The 17,000-nt window shown below is 56.8% G+C and overlaps 1 protein-coding gene across 1 annotated transcript; it reads right to left on the bottom strand.

Moving 5' to 3' along the window:
• Positions 1-4,107: 4,107 nt before the first annotated feature.
• On the bottom strand, positions 4,108-14,178 carry Klf16 (Kruppel like factor 16). Its single transcript, XM_005359044.2, has 2 exons — positions 13,562-14,178; positions 4,108-6,149 (listed from the first exon to the last, which is right to left on the bottom strand). Exons 1-2 carry the CDS (start codon positions 14,010-14,012, stop codon positions 5,848-5,850), a joined length of 753 nt encoding a protein of 250 aa, XP_005359101.1. The 5' UTR covers positions 14,013-14,178; the 3' UTR covers positions 4,108-5,847.
• Between the last annotated feature and the right edge of the window lie 2,822 nt (positions 14,179-17,000).

The following is a 17,000-nucleotide window of genomic DNA, read 5'->3' as shown; positions in this document are numbered from 1 at the left end:
TGCTCTTCCAAAGGTCCTGAGTTCAATTCCCAGCAACCACATGGCTCACAACCATCTGTAAAGAGGTCTGGTGCCCTCTTCCGGCCCGCAGGCATACACACAGACAGAATATTGTATACATAATAAATAAATAAAATAAAAAAAAAAGCTGGGCGGTGGTGGCGCACACCTTTAATCCCAGCACTCGGGAGACACCTTTAATCCCAGCACTCGGGAGGCAGAGGCAGGCCGATCTCTGTGAGTTCGAGGCCAGCCTGCTCTACAAGAGCTAGTTCCAGGACAGGAACCAAAAACCAAAAGCTACGGAGAAACCCTGTCTCGAAAAATCAAAAAGAAAAAAAAAAAAAAGAATTCAAGGCCAGCCTGGGTTACCTGGAAACTGACATTTAAAAATAAATTGCTGGTCAGTGTGGCGTGGGAATGGAAAAGAAGAGAGAAGAACGGGAAAAAAAGAAAAAAGTAAATAAAGATTTGTTGTTTTAGACGGCATTAGGCACACTTAGAGAGATGTACTACGGAGCTCCACTCCCAGGAGCCAGTAAGACGGAGAGGAGTGTGGTGGGTGGGGACTGGGGTCGGGACAGCTTCAGTGTGGGAGGGTAGGAGTGTGGGGACCGCAGCACAGCCCTGTGCATGGGTTTCATGGTCCAGGCTATGTGTGGAAGTGAGGTTTAAGTGTATTTCTGCAATAATTATAAACAGATAGTAAGCAGAGCAATGAGAGGGGCATAGAGAACCCGGGATGACCCCAGAGCCAAAGCCTGACTCCGTGGGCATAAAGAGCCCGGGGTGACCCCACACTCAAAGCCTGACTCCGTGGGCATAGAGAACCCGGGGTGACCCCACACCCAAAGCCTGACTCTGTGGGCATAGAGAACCCGGTGTGGCCCCAGAACCAAAACCTGACTCTGTGCCATGTGCCCTAGGACAGGAGCTGTAGTGACCCCCATGTCAGGGTGCCTGTATAGAGCCACAGTGAGGTTGGCGATGGGGTCCTGGGGTCTGCAAGAGAGGTGTTCCAGGAATAGACTTTTCTCATGAAGTCCTCAGGCAAAGCAAGGTGGGGACACTGGGAGATTGCATGTCAGCTAAGGCAGGAGAACGATGGAGAGCCTGGACTGTCCCTGATAGGTGAAGCTCTCAGCTGTGTTTCTCCGTCTGACAGTTTGTATTCCCGGGGACATTACTCTCAGCACCTTCCCAGACATTTTGCCATCTGAGAGCATGGTTAACTCACTAGTACATGGCTCCTGTAACGCCCACTGAGCCAGCGTTCAAGTCCTTGTGTCCCAGGGTACTCAGCATCCATCTGTTCACTGAACATCTGGTGTGGCTGTGACTAGGGACAGGACAATATTCTCCTTTTGTCTGGCCTTGAACTCACAGCCATTCTGCCTGGCGTCCTGAGAAGGAAGATGGCAGACCTCTGTGCAATAACACATAACATTTTGTTTTGTCTTTGTTTTTTGAGTAGCTATGAGCCAGTCTTGGAACTCACTCTGTAGACCAGGCTGGCCTCGAACTCACAGAGATTGCCCTGCCTCTCCCTCCTGGATGCTGGGATTAATGTGTGGTCTGCACATCCCTAGCCCACTTTAGCCACATTTATGATTGTGAGAAGAACCGCAGGCAGAGAGAACAACACAGTGCCTCCAGAGCCAGCTTTTCTTTTCTTTCTTTCTCCCTCCCCCAGGGAAGAAATTGGCATGCAGGGACTTATTATGTAAGCTAGGTGGGCAGTCACCACTCAGCCACGCACCCTGCCCCTCTGGGGGAGTCGCACCCTGCCCCTCTGGGGAATCTCAGAAGGTATCTATGAAATATGCTCAGCAAGGGAGATGGAGAGGATACCATAAAGTCTTGCCAGTAGTTCCTTAGATGCTTACCAAAGAGAAATAAAAAAACACACTTCTATCCAGGAACTTAAGTATTAGTGTTCTTATCAGCATTAATCGCAGGATTCAAACTTTGGATAGCAATCACAATCCATACATGGGTAGGTGATGAGCACAGCACAGTCCTCCACACTGGAGCCTGGTGTAGAGCAGGCTCCGCAGTCTAATGCAATCATCCCTTACTTGTATTCTGTTTTTAAAACTTTTTATTTAGGTATGTATCTTTTTGGGTGTGAGTGCTCTGCATGCATGCCTGCAGGCTGGAAGAGGGCATTAGATCCCATTACAGATGGTTGTGAGCTACCGTGTGGTTGCCAGGAATTGAACTCAGGACCTCTGGAGAGGCAGCCAGTGCTCTTAACCATTAAACCACCTCTCCAACCCCTTGTTACCACCCTTTAATATAGTTCAAGTTGTGATGACCCCAACCATAAAATTATTTTTGCTGCTACTCCCTAACTGTAATTATGCTACTGTTTTGCTTGTTTGTTGTTGCCTCTGCCTCCTGAGTGCTGGGATTAAAGGTGTGGGCCACCATGTCTGGCTAATTTCGCTACTCTTGGGAAACATGCTCGGCAAGAGAACCACGCGGAAGAGCAAAGCGTACTGTGGACCGCACAGAGAACGGCCAGAGCTTGGAGTGCAGATCTGAGACGAGCATCCGAGCATCCGTGCTGCTGGGAAGGGGAGACGATGGCAGTTAGAGGGGCAGGGGCTGATTTTCGCATAAATAATGTTCTTGGCTAGGCAGTGGTGGCACACAACTTATTCCCAGCACTCGGGAGACAAAGGTGGGTGGATCTCTGAGTTCATGGCCAGCCTGGTGGTCTACAGTTAGTTCCAGGACGGCCAAAGGTATGCAGAGAAACCAAAAAAAAAAAGAAAAACGAAAAAAAGAAACCAATTAGTGATGGTGCGTGGAACAAAGCAGATGTGAAGACGTGTCTGGGGCACCAGTGATTGGTGCTGGCCTAGAGTCCCTCAATGAAGGGCTGGGGCGTGGTCAGGGTGGAGCCCCGCCTAGAATCCCCAGTGAGGGGGCTGGGGGTGTGGTCAGTCGTGGAGCCCCGCCCAGAACCCCTAGTGAGGGGCTGGAGGCGTGGCCAAGAGGTAGAGCCCCTCTAGTATATATGCAAGGGACTGGATTCCAGCCCCGCCAAAATAGTTTTAAAAAGGCGAAGAATTTGGATAGGTATTTCGTGGAGCCTCAAAAGCGCTACTCAAGCTCTCCGCACCAACTGCACAGCACGAAACTGCGGAGTGTTACAAAGACCATGGGGTGAACCTCGTGACAGGCACGGGCCAGCGTGACAAGGGCGGGGCTATGAGTTAAAGTTGGAGGCATCTAGGGAATCGCAGGTAGATATTCAAGGAGTCAGACAAGGATGGTGTCTTTTGGTCCTATGAGGAAGCGTAGAACCGTTGGAGCATGCACTGCTAAAGTATCGAGGACACTGGAGAGGATCAGAGAACCATGAGGAAGCTGGAGAAGCCTAAGTGTTCATGAATGCCTGGAGCTGGGGGCGTGCTCTGCCCAAGCTCTCCAGAACAGACCCCCTAGGAGCAATTCCCCAGCAGACTCCGACCCACAGTACTAGCTCTGGCCACTAGGTGGGGTGCAGCGTCTCCTCTGGCACAGCAGGTGCAATGGGGCAGCTCAGCCCCACCCTACCCCACCCCACCCCCAGAGCTCTGCAGACCCCTGGGATCTGGTGTCCTTGCCAACAGGGATTTAAGCTCTCATCAGCCCGTGAAAGCTCCCAGCCTCTTGAATCCCCCTCACACCCCTCCTGCACCAAGAGGGTATGCAGTGGGCATTCAACTTTTGGACAATGGGATGACATAGCAAGGCCCGTGTGGCGGGAGAGGTCCTGAGGCACCTTTTGAGCTTGAGTTACTCCACTATGTTCAGCTCTAGGGGTCTATCCCCACCCCCACCCCTCCTGCTGGCTCCGGAAGGGGGCGGTGGCCGACGCCCCCAGGAGCCCTGTCACAGATCTCTGGTTGCCGGGTAACGGGTGTGCAGCTGCACCAGGCGTGGGTGACTTTGTGTTGTGCACAGGCTGCGCAGGCAGCCCCTTTCCAAGGTCTCAGAGGGTCCTAGGCCATTCCTCAATATATCAGCAGGCTCCCTCAGTTTCCCCAGGATGTAACTAAGAACCAGATGGGGGTGGGACATGGGAACCAATCAGACAGACATCAGGGCAGGTTTTTTAAAAAGGGCTTCTTTAATTAAATACATGGGTGAGAGGCCAGGCAGAATGAAAGAGGAGTGCCCCTCCCAGAAAGAACAAACCCCTTAGGACTCCTGCCTTGCCTGTGTCACAGACACTACCTCTCAATGGTTAGACCCAAGTTCCAGTGACCTACCAGAACCTGAAGTGAGGGGGAGCTTCCTCCCAAAGTCCCGGGACCCTAAGACCTTTCCCCTGTTTCAGGAAGGGCATGGGACCAGGAGCCAGGATGGAGCAAGATACATACAAAAGACACAAAAAGAATAGGGTCCCAACCCCTACTCCACCAACTAAGGCATCTCCTTTCTGTGTCCAAAGAGAAGGGGCAGATGGAAGTACCTGGGAGGGTGGCTGGCCTAGGACCCTCCGAGCCCAGCTCCAGAAGGGAGGCGTCCCTCCAGGTAGGCTCAGGGGAAGGTGGCTGTACCTACAGTCTCCCTCATTGGATGATGGAAGGTTCTGGAACAAATGGAAATGCCAGAAACCTCCTACAGCCAATATGGGGCAGCTCAACTTTCTCCGGGTTCCCGAAGAACCCTAAAGAGAGATTCTTCCGGGAGAGACCACCCAACCAACCCTCATGTTCAAGTGAGACCTCCCCCCAACACTCATACCCCTGAGGATAGTGGCCACACAAGGGGGCCCCTGAAACAAGGAACTGGAGCCTGAAAAAATAGTCTATCCCAGCAAAAACAAAACAAATAAAAACAAAACAAAAAAACCCGAGCTGTTCCAGAAGGCCCAGGAGCTGAGCCCCTGCTTCCAGTCCTGAAGTTCAAGACCACCTCCGCAGACACCCAGGAGTGTGGAGATCACGAAGGGCGGGGCAGAGCCCTGCAGCTCTCGCCTGATGACCACACAGTCCTACAGAAGATTGTCTGAGACGCAAGGCCACAAAGGCCCAACTCAGGGACCCTAGTCCAGCGGGAATAGGGAGGCAGGGCCCAGGCACCAGACGCCCACTGTCTCTCTCACACATACACACACCCAGATGGGGGGCCAGGCCCCCCATGCCAACAGTCAAGAGAGGACAATAAATAATTTGTTTCCCACCTGCCCAACAGCACACCCCAGTGGGTGCTGACGCTCAATGAGGACACCTCCACACCCCACCTGCGTCCCCAACCCGAAGTCCTCTGAAAACTGCAGTGCCTCCTAACTTCGCAGGGCTGGGGATGTGGGTGGCCCTTACTGAGGGCAGAACCTGTGGACACCTGAGATTTGAGTACCCATGTTGGGGGGTCAGCCAGGCTGCACCCCCTCCATTTCCCTGAACTTCGGCCAATGGCTTTCAGTGGGGTGGGGGCAGGTCGGGGCCCACGGGAAGCCCCAGTCACCTATGGCTGTGTACCTGTGTCCCAACCTGGAGGAGTGACGAGGGGGCTGAAGATTAAGGAGTGGGATTGTGGCCAGGCTTCATGCCCAGTGCCACCCAGGAGGAAAGGCAGAAATGGCAGCAGGGGACACGGACCTGCTGACTGCCCATTTGGGGGTTCCCGCAGAGGGGACGGGATAGTTAATCGTGGTTATTTACATAGAGCCCGAGACCACCTCCCAGGCCCCCTGGTGACCCAAGTCCATTCTCAGTCTCCTTGAGGCTTCCTTGATATGGGCTGGGACTCCAGAACACGGGCTCTCCGGAGGGCAGATGTCCCTCGATGGAAATCCCTGCCGAGGCCTAGCAAGCAGGCCACTCTCAGGGTGGACAGACCAGGGCTCTATAAGCTGGCAGGAGCTGGGCTAGGGACAGGGCTTGGTGCGGGACTGCCAGCCAGGCTGCAGGGCAATGAGTCGCTGGGCGAGGTGCTCCGGGCACCAGGGCGTCGCAGTAGTTCCGGGCGGAAGCCGGGGTGGCGTCGGGCGTGCTTGGTTAGATGGTCACTGCGGGTGAAGCGCTTGGTGCACAGGGGACAGGGAAACCGCTTCTCGCCTGTGTGCGTCCGGTGGTGGCGGGCCAGCTCATCAGAACGAGCGAATTTCTTGTCGCAGCCAGGCCAGTCACAGGCAAAGGGCCGTTCACCTAGACAAAAAGACCACATGGTGGGTGGGCGGGGGGCAAGGAGGGGGGTTCCTGTAAATCCCAAGGCTTCCACCATCTACAGAAGTGGCCCCGGCTAACATGGTGTGTCTAGCAACTGGGCCGAGGGCCTCTCCATTATCTGATTTCCATCTCCTGCTCTGAAATCACAGGCACGGGCCACTGGCTTATGTGGTTGCCAAGAACAGAACCCAGGGCCTTCTACATGCTAGGGGAGCACTCGCCCTGAACTACAGGCCTGTGGAGGCAGGGTCTTGATATAACATACATGACCCCAGCCAGCCAAGAATAAAGGAAATCTTGCCTGGCCTCTCAAGTGTTGGAGCTACGGAGTGGGCCATGTCCACAGCTGACCTATGTCCATTTATGTATGCCCACCCTAAAGAAAGGTCCTCGGGAGTCCTAGTCCTCAACAGCATCCTTTCTTCCAAATAACCGTGGGGCACTGAAAGGAGCCATTTTCCCAGGTCCTTGTACACACAGATATGGGGCAGGCCCTCCCCCATACCATGGGCCATCAGCAGTCTCGAATCAGACCGGATAGTTTTCGTCTGGGGTTCTGAAGCGGGGGTATAACGCAAGGCTTTTGTTCCCTCACAATCCCAAGCTTCGCTTAAATTAAATCACTAGGTGTAGAGAGAGTGCCCAGGAGTGTGGTCTCACGGGGGACTCAGTCAGGAGGAGCAGGTGCCTTTGAGCCGAGGCAAGACACCACTAGGCCGCTTCCTCCACTGACTGCTCCCACCATGACTTAAGTGGCCCCCCTGACCCAGCCTAGGACCCACTGGCCATAGCTCTTGTCCCCCATAGACATCCCCAACACCAGACTTCACCGTGTGATTAGCACCTTCCAGGCCTCCATGAACCAACAGGCCCAGGGGACTCACCCGGGGCCCCCATGCCTTGGACCTGGCCTGTCTGGCCCTAGGCTTCTAGTTCTGGGGACAGGGCCTGGGTGTTCTGGACACCCAGAAGCCTGGAATTCTGAGGCCCAAGGGTTGGAAGGGTGGTTTGCGCACACAGAATGTGGACCTGAAACCCCTGTACATTTCTGCTTGTGAAAGTGCTCAGACTCCGGAGGCAGAGGGCAGAACCAAGTCACTGGTGATCAGAAGGCCTAACCTCTGCTAACTCACAAGGGGACTAGCACCAGGTCACCTGGTGTGGTCCCAGGCGGATCCACTGGCCAACAGGTACTCAGGACTCATGTCCCTCAGAATGTGGCCAAGGGGCCCTCCAGACAGGATTCATGGAAGTGAGGGAAGGAAGTGGGGAGGCGACCAGAAAGGGGAACAGATACCAGGCTGGGCAGAAGGCCCGGGGGATCTGGTGTCATCTTCGCTGTAAGTAGCTCAGGGGATCCCAGGAGAAAAGGACCGGGGAAGGGGAGGGGAAGTGGGCGGGTCCAGCACTAGGCGGGACACAGCCAACCCTGGCCCCAGGAAGCAGCCAGAAGAAGAAACTATCTCCGTCCTGCCCCCTGCAAACCACACCCCCACCATGGGGGTGCAGAGGCCAGGAAACTGCTTCTGGGGTGCCCATGTGCCAATTTTGCATGTCATCCAGGCAACCTGAGGCCCCAGGAAGTTGCGACCCTAAGCAGTAAAGGAAGAGAGAGGGACCATTGTTTCTAGACGGCTGTCAGCAGTCCTTAGCATTTCCAAAGTGTCCCCTAAGTGATTCGAAATGCCAGGTCCCAATAAAAGTGTTTGTCAGCGGATCCAAAACAGTCTCAGAAAGGACTTCTCCTCCTCCTCTACCCCAGCTCCAGCACAGTGCCCAAGGGGCTCATTCTGAGGGGGAGGGACTCTTGGTTATGGGGTGAGGTTCCTAGCTTTGGAACAGATCCTGGGTGAGGAACTATGTCCTATGTCCGTCCAAGGGGGACATGTAATCCAGTCGCCATTTTGCGGACAGAGGAGAAGAGGGAGGGGGTGTGAGAAAAGGGGACACCCCTTAGCATTCAATCAGCTTATTTCCCCTTTCAGGGCCTCCCTGTGGGGCTGGCTCCCACCTCCCGCCACCTAGTTCCACTTAGCCAGAAGGTCGCAGTGGAGGCAACCGCTGCCAGGTCGCCAGCCCGCCAGGGACTTTAGCTGCTTCACTAGCTCGGCGGTGGCGAGCCGGAGACATAGGCGGTCCTAACCGGCTTTGCTCACGTGGTCTCAGCTCCCGCCCTGGGGGAGGCAGAGGCCGCGGCCAGGGTCGCCTTGGTGGTGGTGGTGGGGGGGGGTGCTCGCTGAGCCGGGAGCCTGCCAGACCCCGCCCCACGCTAGGGTATTGGGGAGCGCACGTGTGCACACCGGTGGCGATAGTCGGCGCACGGGCGCACCCACCCACCCCACCCCCCACCGCAAAGTCGGGTGAACACTTGCCAAATACCTGGCCTGGCTGTGCTACTGTAAGTATCTGGATCTATCTAGAGGGCTGGGAGCTGGAGTTAACTTGGGGGAGTTGCAGGCAAGTTCCCGCATAGCCCCAGGCTACTTGACTGCTGGGAGGGGAAGGGTCAGGTGGGTGGGGACCACTCAGGAAGGGCCCTAAGGGCTTGGCTGTGGACTTGACCCTCTGACTCAGGCGGGGCTGGGGTGAGCTGGGGACAACTTCGGAGCCTCTAAAACATGGAGGTTGTGACATCCTGTGAACTTGTTCCAGGAGCGGAGTGGCCAGCCGAGGGGGACCTGAAGGTGTAGCTTCCATCAGCCTCACCCTGCCTGAGTCTGACCTCCTGGGGAGGGCTGGACTGCTGTGAAGGCTGGCTGGACCTCCACCTTGGCTGGGAGTAGATGGTTAAGTCCAAACCTCGGCTTGTTACCCCTTCCCTGTGGAGCATCACCCCTGCGGCGGGTCCCCTAACTCTGATGGTGGTCTCCCCATGTTTCTCCTTCCCCCAACACGAAGCTGTGAGCTAGGTTCCTAAAATGTCACAGCCTGAGTTTGGCATGCAGTGGGTGCCTAATGCTTACTTAACTGTGGGAAAGTCTATAGGCCTGGACTCCCACTATCTGCCCACGTACGGAATAGGACAACGGGCCAGTGAGGCGCCTCTTGCCACCAGAGGGACCTTAACCCTAACCTGAGTTAGATCCTCAGGACTAATATGGTGGGAGAGAATCAACTCTCCCAGATGTCCCCCGACCTTCACATACGCACCACGACACACACATATGACCCATATACCACACACGCATGCACAAGCACACAGCAAATAAACAAACCATTAAACCAGGGGTGGCAGCGGATCTCTGACTTTGAGACCAGCCTGGTCTACTGAGTGAGTTTCATGCTAGTCAGGGCTACTGGGATAAAACTGTGTCTCAAAGCCAGGCGGTGGTGGTGCACACCTTTAATCCCAGCACTCCTGAGGAGAGGCAGGAGGATCTCTCTGAGTTTGAGGCCAGCCTGGTCTACTGAGCGAGTTCCAGGGCAGGCGGGGCTACACCGGGAATAAATAAATTCTCCAATTAAAGGGTGGCAGCAGGGCCTCGCATTGCCTTCTCCCTCCCAGAGGGCCAGGATGTCTGACTACTCCCCACCTCTCGTGAGCTCTTGAGACTGGGAAGTAAGGAGGTCACCCCACGACACACACCAACCCACCCCTCCAAAGGGCAGCCAGGCCTCTGGCTGGTATCACTTGCCAACTCCCACCCCATCTGGGCTGCTTTTATCAGAAGCCTGGGTGGGGGTGTGGTTATCACCCCCAACAATGTAGCCAGCCCCAGCTGCTGTGTCCTCGGAGGAGGGGTTGAGTTGAGGATTTGAGTAGGCTAGCAATCCCCAAAGGCCACCTGAACCCCTTTCTACAGGGCTTCAAATCACACTGGGAATCTTGCCCCTCTGCCTGCAGGTGACCAGGCTCCTTCCCATTTCAGGCCTCAGTTTCCCCATCTGTCTCTTCTCTTGGAAATAGCTTCAGACAAATTAGAACCGCTTCTAGGGCTGACCGCAAAGCTAGGGGTGGCCCTAGCCTCTTGGCACCTCACCCCCTCAGACACCGCCTGACTCTTCCATCCTAAGCCCTCCTCTATAAAGAAAAAGGCAAGTCAGCCGAGACACCCCAACCATCAGTAGCCCTCAAAATCCCAGTCCTAGGGCTAGCCTGCTGTTCCCAAGCCAGCCACACTGTTCCCAGCCCCGCCCAGCTAGCTTCACGGTTATGGATAAGCAAATCCCCACCTTCAGACTTCACATTTAGTGGGCACAGGGACAGAAGACGCCCAGTGACCCTGCACAATCCCAGTAACCATAAACACTAACATTTTTTCAGACGTATGTAATATTTTACATTACTGTGGAGGTCGGTCAGTGGCAATGGGTGGGCTTCCTTCAGTGATGCAGGCCTCTGGGGTGGAGCAGGCTCTGCAGTTAGCACCCCCATTACCCTATCGCTTCTCAGACCTAAAGAAGCAGATTTCCAAATATATTAGAGGTGACCAGAGGCCCTCCAGCAGATACTGGGCAGTATCTGGGAACGTGTGTGGCTGTCCCAATTAGGGGGAGCCCATGGTTGAGGCCATCCTGCAGCACCCAGGACACCTTACTGAGAACAACCTGGACCCAGAGGAGTGAGACCCTGCGTGGATGAAATCAGGTCTCTCAAGCTTCAGGGACCGGATCAAGGGACGCCCCCCCCCCCCCCCCCCGCCCAGGTCTAGGGAGAGAGGGTGCTAGAGATGGAGGGGCTTGAGGAGCAGAATCAGCAGCCAGCCTCTCCTCCCGCCCCCGCCCCAAGGCTGGCTCGCTTGCAGTATCCATGGCAACCACGTCAACATCTCCCACAGCCTCTAAAGTCCTTCTCCACCCCAAGCAGGAGCTGGGGTAACTGTGATGTTCAGGAGTGCCAAGCTCTGCCTACTGCCTACAGTCCCTTGGATGGGGGTGTTCCGTAAACCCCCAAGTACAACGGGGTGGGCATAACCGGGCCCTTCGCCCTCTTCTGTCTGTCGGGATCCAGTCTCAAGGCAGGCACGAGTGGGTGTCTGGAGACACGGCTCCCCCTCCAAGTGCACAGCCTTGGGGCATGGCTCTGCCTCTGCAGGGGACCAGATCTATCTATCCCTGCTCTGCAGCAGAGGTGAGTCCCACTGGCCCTGGGACGGGTCCTGTGCCAGCTTCCCCTGCGTTGTACAAGAAACAAATCCCTTTAATCCCAGCACTCGGGAGGCAGAGACAAGCGGATCTCTGTGAGTTCCAGGCCAGCCTGGTCTACAGGAGCTAGTGCCAGGACAGACTCCAAAGCTACAGAGAAACCCTGTCTCGAAAAACCAAAAAGAAACAAATCCCCTTCCCCTTCCACGGAAGAGGCTGGTTTAGTCAGAGGTGGCTCTTGCTTGTAATCAGGAGAAAGCTGAAGCAGGAGGACTGCCTCAAGTTTCAAAGCTAGGCTGCGCTACAGAGCGAGAACTTGTCTCAAAAAAAAAAAAAGAGGCTTTTTAAATCAACTGTATGGTTCCAAGTATGGTGGCCCACGCCTTTAATCCCAGCCTTCGGGAGGCAGGATCAGGTGGAGCTCTGTGAGTTTGAGGCCAGCCTGGTCTACAGAGCAAGTTCCAGGATAGTAAGGGCTACATTAAAATAGACAGGAGTCTATCAAAACAATCGTTTAAATTAACTATATAGCAATACTCAAGTCTATGTGATCCCCAGACACCCCCAAAATGACATTAAGGTGCCTGGATTCAACATGGCTCTCCTGGTTGCACAATGGTTATATTATATGGGGAATTTGGGGACATGAGACCCAGGAAGGGCATCACATCCTCCCCCATCGTAAAAACTGCCTGTAGTCATCCCGTGGACTTCACTTCTTGGGCCTCAGTTTTTCTGGCATATCAGACAACAGGATTGTCTCTTGATGTCCCTGGGGTGGGGGAATGTGCTGGATTCCTCTTTCATAGACCCCAAGAAGCCAAGTTCTAGGAGCTAGGAAGAAAGAACACAGGTGTCGACCATGCAGCCCTGGCTCAGACCATTACCATACAGCCAAGACACCCTGGACTGCAGTCTGTGGGAAAGAGAGGTCTTTCTCAAGAGTCAAGAGGAAAAAAAAAAAATACCTTGCTATCGCTTTGCCCCCTTGAAATGTTCCATAGAGATAAATGTGTAGCTGTACAACAGAGTGGGGAGCTGCCTGGCCCAAGTTCTGTCCATTTGCACACCAACATGGGGACTCAGGGCAGCAGCTGAGGGACAGAGTGAGAGGAGGCACCATCCATGCCCACCCTCTCTGGCTCAGCAGACACCAAAGATGGCGCCTCCATCCCACTACCTACCCTGAATATGCTTGGAGCCACCCACACAGCTACGGAGACTGAGACTCTCTCCCAGTGTGACCACAACGGGAGCCCCTGGACCAAGTTTGGGTGCCCCGTTGCCCACAGCAAGAGCGGGGCAACCTGTATCTTTTCTGTAGACAGGAGATGGCAGACCAAAATCAGGTAAGTTAGAGGAATGACAGAGGCCGGTCGCCCTACCCCCGGAAAGCTGCAAAGCTGTTCATTCGACCACCGCTAAAGAGGTGGGTTTTCAAATCCTAGTGCACATTCCCAGCTAAAATGGATAAAGCCTTGGGGCGACCAGGACGGGGGAACATCCAGTGCCTAGCAAAAGGTTTCCCCTAACCAATCCCGAGGGACTGGACGTCCCAGAAACCCTGGTGTGGTGAAGTCTCGCTGCCCACCTTGGACTTTGCGCAGATCCATCACAGGTGTGTGAAGAGCGCAAACACGGGGTTGGGGTGGAGATTTTAATTTCCAGTTTTCCATTGGACTGAAGACCCAAGCCCCTAACTTCAGGTCCAGACCGCAGCCTCCCTCCGCCACAAGTACACAGAATGGAAAGGAAACCACCCCTCACCCCCACCACCTCCTGGCCAGGCGCCAGGTACTTCGCCGCCCTCCAGAGGTAATCCGCGCAGATACCCCGGAGGCAGTGACCAGGATCCTCCCACCCTCTTCACAGATAAGGAAACTGAGGCTGGGGGTGGGGGGACCGAGGAAGAACTACGGAACCGGATGTTCTGACCACCTAGCGCAAGAGACCATGAGCACTGAGAAACAGGACAAGAACACGAAGCGGGATTGAAGGGGTGAGAAGCTGGGGGACACGATCGCGCGCGGTGGCCCCACCGTGCCGGGGTGGATCCAGAACAGCCACCAGGGCCGCCCTCCGCGCGCAGCCCGACCGCGTGGCCGCCACGCCCCCTGCGTGCGCCCCACCCACCATGTCCCCGCCTTCCCGGTCGGCGGGGTGGCTGAGGGCCGGGCGCGCCCCCCTCCCCGCCCCCCACGCGCCACGCAGTTTCGGGGTTCCCAGCAAGGTGGGGGAAGGGGGCTTCCCGAGAGCGCTCCAAGGCTCCTCCTGAACCCCACGGGGGCTAGAAACGTGGGGTTTACCTGTGTGCGTCCGCAGGTGTGACTTGAGGTGTGAAGACTTGTAATAGGCTTTGGCGCAGCCAGGGAAGGGGCAGCGGTGGCTCTTGGCCGCGCCGGGGGCGCGGCCCGAAGGCGGCGACGAAGCGGCCGAGGAGGAGACCGGAGAGGTGCCCCCCGCGATGCTGGCTGCGGCGGCGACTCCGGGCCCGCCTCGCAGATCAGCCAGGATACTGGCGGCCAGCAGGTGGGGCGCAGCAGTGGCGCCTCCCGGCCCCGGAACGGTGGCTGGCGGTGGCGGTGCCCCAGGGGTCCCGGGCGGCGTGGCCTCACGGCGCGTGGCGCGCACATCCAGGCCGGCTGTGGGGCCCGCGCCCTCGGGGCCGGGTCGCCCGCGATGCACCACGGCTCCAGAGGAGATGGCCATGAGGACGTCGGCGGCGAAGTAATCCACGCACGCCACGGCCGCCGACATGCCGGGCAAGGACGCGCGGGCGCGGGATCGGCGGCGGGAGAGAAGCGGAGGCGGCGGGAGCTGCGCCCGTCCGGCCGGCGGCGGCTGCTGGAGTGCGGGAGGCGGAGGAGGAGAGGGAAGAGGGGAGGGAGGAGGCGGCCCCGGCGCGCCGCCGCCACCCGCGCTCAGCCCCGCCCCGCCTGACGCGCCCTGACGCACCGGAGCCCGCGGGGCCGGCCGCGGCCCGCCCCGCCCGGAGGACGCCCCCTCGGGGCTCAGTGGCCACGCCCTCCAGCCGCGGTCACGCCCCCTCCTGCCGCGCCCTCCACCGTCCGGAGAGTCGCGCGCCACCGGGGGTGGGCGGAGCTCACTCTGCCAGCTGCCGGTCCTTCTCCACTTCCACACCCTTGTGCGCTGGCAAAGCACCCGGCGACCCCCAGTACCCTAGATTGTGCACTCTCCAGACGAGAAAAAGCCAAACGGAGAGAAACCCTGCCCGCGGCCTGATACGCACTACCCCCACCAGTGCCCTTTCCGGATTGCCACCTCCCCACGCGCTGAGAGTTACGCCCACTCGGCGACACGCCCACAAGCCCTACCCCAGTCTCGGATGCCCTACCTCCCTCCCCATTGCGCGGCACGCCTCCTCCGGGTCCGCGCTCCTTCTCCTCGCGGACGCGCCCACCACGCTGTGCCGGGTGCGCAGACGCCGGGAGTCCTCCCCTCTCCGACTTGTCCCTCCCCCCCCCCACACACAAGCACTGGGGCGCGCCCCTGTCCGCGAAGGGGAGGGGACGGCAGGGATCCGCACGTGGCCAGGGTGGGGGTGCGGAAGCCCGCGTCCCCGCCCCCGGGCCACGTGCGCGACCCTTCCCCCCCTTCCTCGCCCTGGCGCCTGGCAGGGACCCGGCAGCCCTGATTCCCCACTTCTGGGGTCCCCAATGCCATGCATGTCTTGGGATCAAAATATTCCGGCGGTGAGACTTTGGAACGTACGGTGGTGCCCTACACCCCACTTGACCGAGCGAATCTGTAGAGTTCTGTTTTGCGCACGGAGATTCGGGAATAATCGGAATAGCAAAAGTGAGCGGGGCTGCAGTAAAAAGGTCTGTCTCGGTCACTCGCTCGAAGCTAGGGACACCGGAGTTTCGGGCGTTCCTTCCCTTCCTCGGTTGGGGGCCTTTGAGACTGGAGCAGGGAAAGTGCGGCTAGCTGATGGGAGTGATTGGAAACTCCCGTGGATGATTCGGCCAAGTTGTGAAATGATGGTCCCCTAAAAGCCCCAGGCCCCAGTCGCCCAGTGCGCGGAAGTCGGCGCCCAGGCTCCCGCCCCTTCCTAACTCCCGCCCGGTTGTGGAGGCCATGCAGTGGCCCGGACGGCCTCCAGGGGGCGAAGCACGCCAGCCGACAGTAGTCTGTCAGTCAAGGCTCTTCACGGTTGTTCCCAGCAAAGGCTAGACGGTGGCAGTGATCCTGAGTGTCATCGCTACCTTCCCCACATTGCAACCCCAGCTGACTTCCCCAGGTTCTACCTCTCTGCCCTCGGGTCGGCCATGTTTCCCCAAGAACCCTCTGTACTTGGTGGTGACACCTATGTCCCTCAATGACTGAAGTTGGATACTCTGGGGGTGGGGGGGGCAGCAATAAATCTTACTGGACAGGAGTGGGCCAGGAGGACACACCCGCCTTTCTTCCTCAGGCTTGCACTCCAACAACCAGAACCATGTAGGTCCTGGCCCAGCTTCTGTGTCTTCGAAGGTAAGGGCGGTATCCTTCCTGCAGGAATTTGTTGCCCTCCCTCCGCACCCTTGCACCCACCTTTGGCATCCCCAGACACACACACACACACACACACACACACACACACACACACACACACCTGAAGAGAGGAGCCATGAACAGTCCTTTGCTGAGAACTTCAGCCAGGATGAATGAAGATTAGCGCAACCCTTGGCCCAAGAGGTCACACCTAACAGCCCTACAGTGATAAGTTTTGTAAGGCCACCCACCATGTGGCCACAACCATATATCCTTAGACCCCAGTAGTGATCCATCACCTGGAGCAGCCCCGGGCGGGTGCTCATATACAACTCCTGCATAGTCTCCTTGCATCCCAGCGCCCCCCCCTCGAGTCAGTTTGATACTATGTGTCAAACCATGGAAGCTGAGGCTGACCCAGGAGGGGCCTTACCTTACAGATGGTACTGTCAAAGCTGGAACCCTGTGCACACGATTCTGGCGCTGAGGGTTCTGGGAAACTACCCAGCTAGCTCCCACAAGGCCTGACCAGTGAGAATCGCCTTGCTCCTTCTGTGATAGTACCCCTGGGGCTCAAGCACAGGTTCCTGGGGCTTCATGGGTGATTTTTATCTCCAGACAGGATCTAGGTGGACCACAGGTCTGAGCTACTGTGACTACCCAGTTATCTATATGTATTTTAAGGCCTTTTTGATATGGGGTTTCTCTGTGTAGCCCACAATTGGCTGTCCTGGAACACACTGTGTAGACCAGGCTGGCCTCAGACTCACAAGAGATGTGCTTGCCCCCTGTGTCCCAAGTGCAGGGATTAAGGTGTGACCACCACAGCAGGGCTCAAAGGTGAACTATTAAGCACCCTGTTGAGCACTCTGGGTTCCATTTTGAGAGACAGGATGGACCCCAGAGGTCTGTCACCTCCTGGAGTCTCACAATGTGCCTGCCTGCTTTGCCTGTTCTGAGCTGTACACAGACTTGGGACAGGTAAGACAAAGCACAGACCCAGGTCATTGCTGCTTCCAAGCCCCGTGGCTGAAGAAGGTTGATGCCAAACACTCCAGCACCCAGACAGCCACTTCCTAAGACTGGCTTGATCCATAGCAACATCCAGCAAAGTAGAAATATGGACAGGGCTGCATGGGTCCATGCTCTTTGTTTCTTTTTTTTTTTTTTTTTTTTTTGATTTTCGAGACAGGGTTTCTCCGTAGCTTTTTGGTTCCTGTCCTGGAACTAGCTCTTGTAGACCAGGCTGGC

This window comes from Microtus ochrogaster, linkage group LG1, assembly GCF_000317375.1.
Source record: "Microtus ochrogaster isolate Prairie Vole_2 linkage group LG1, MicOch1.0, whole genome shotgun sequence".
Classification (NCBI taxonomy): Eukaryota; Metazoa; Chordata; class Mammalia; order Rodentia; family Cricetidae; genus Microtus; species Microtus ochrogaster.
This window is presented reverse-complemented; position numbering and strand designations above follow the sequence as displayed.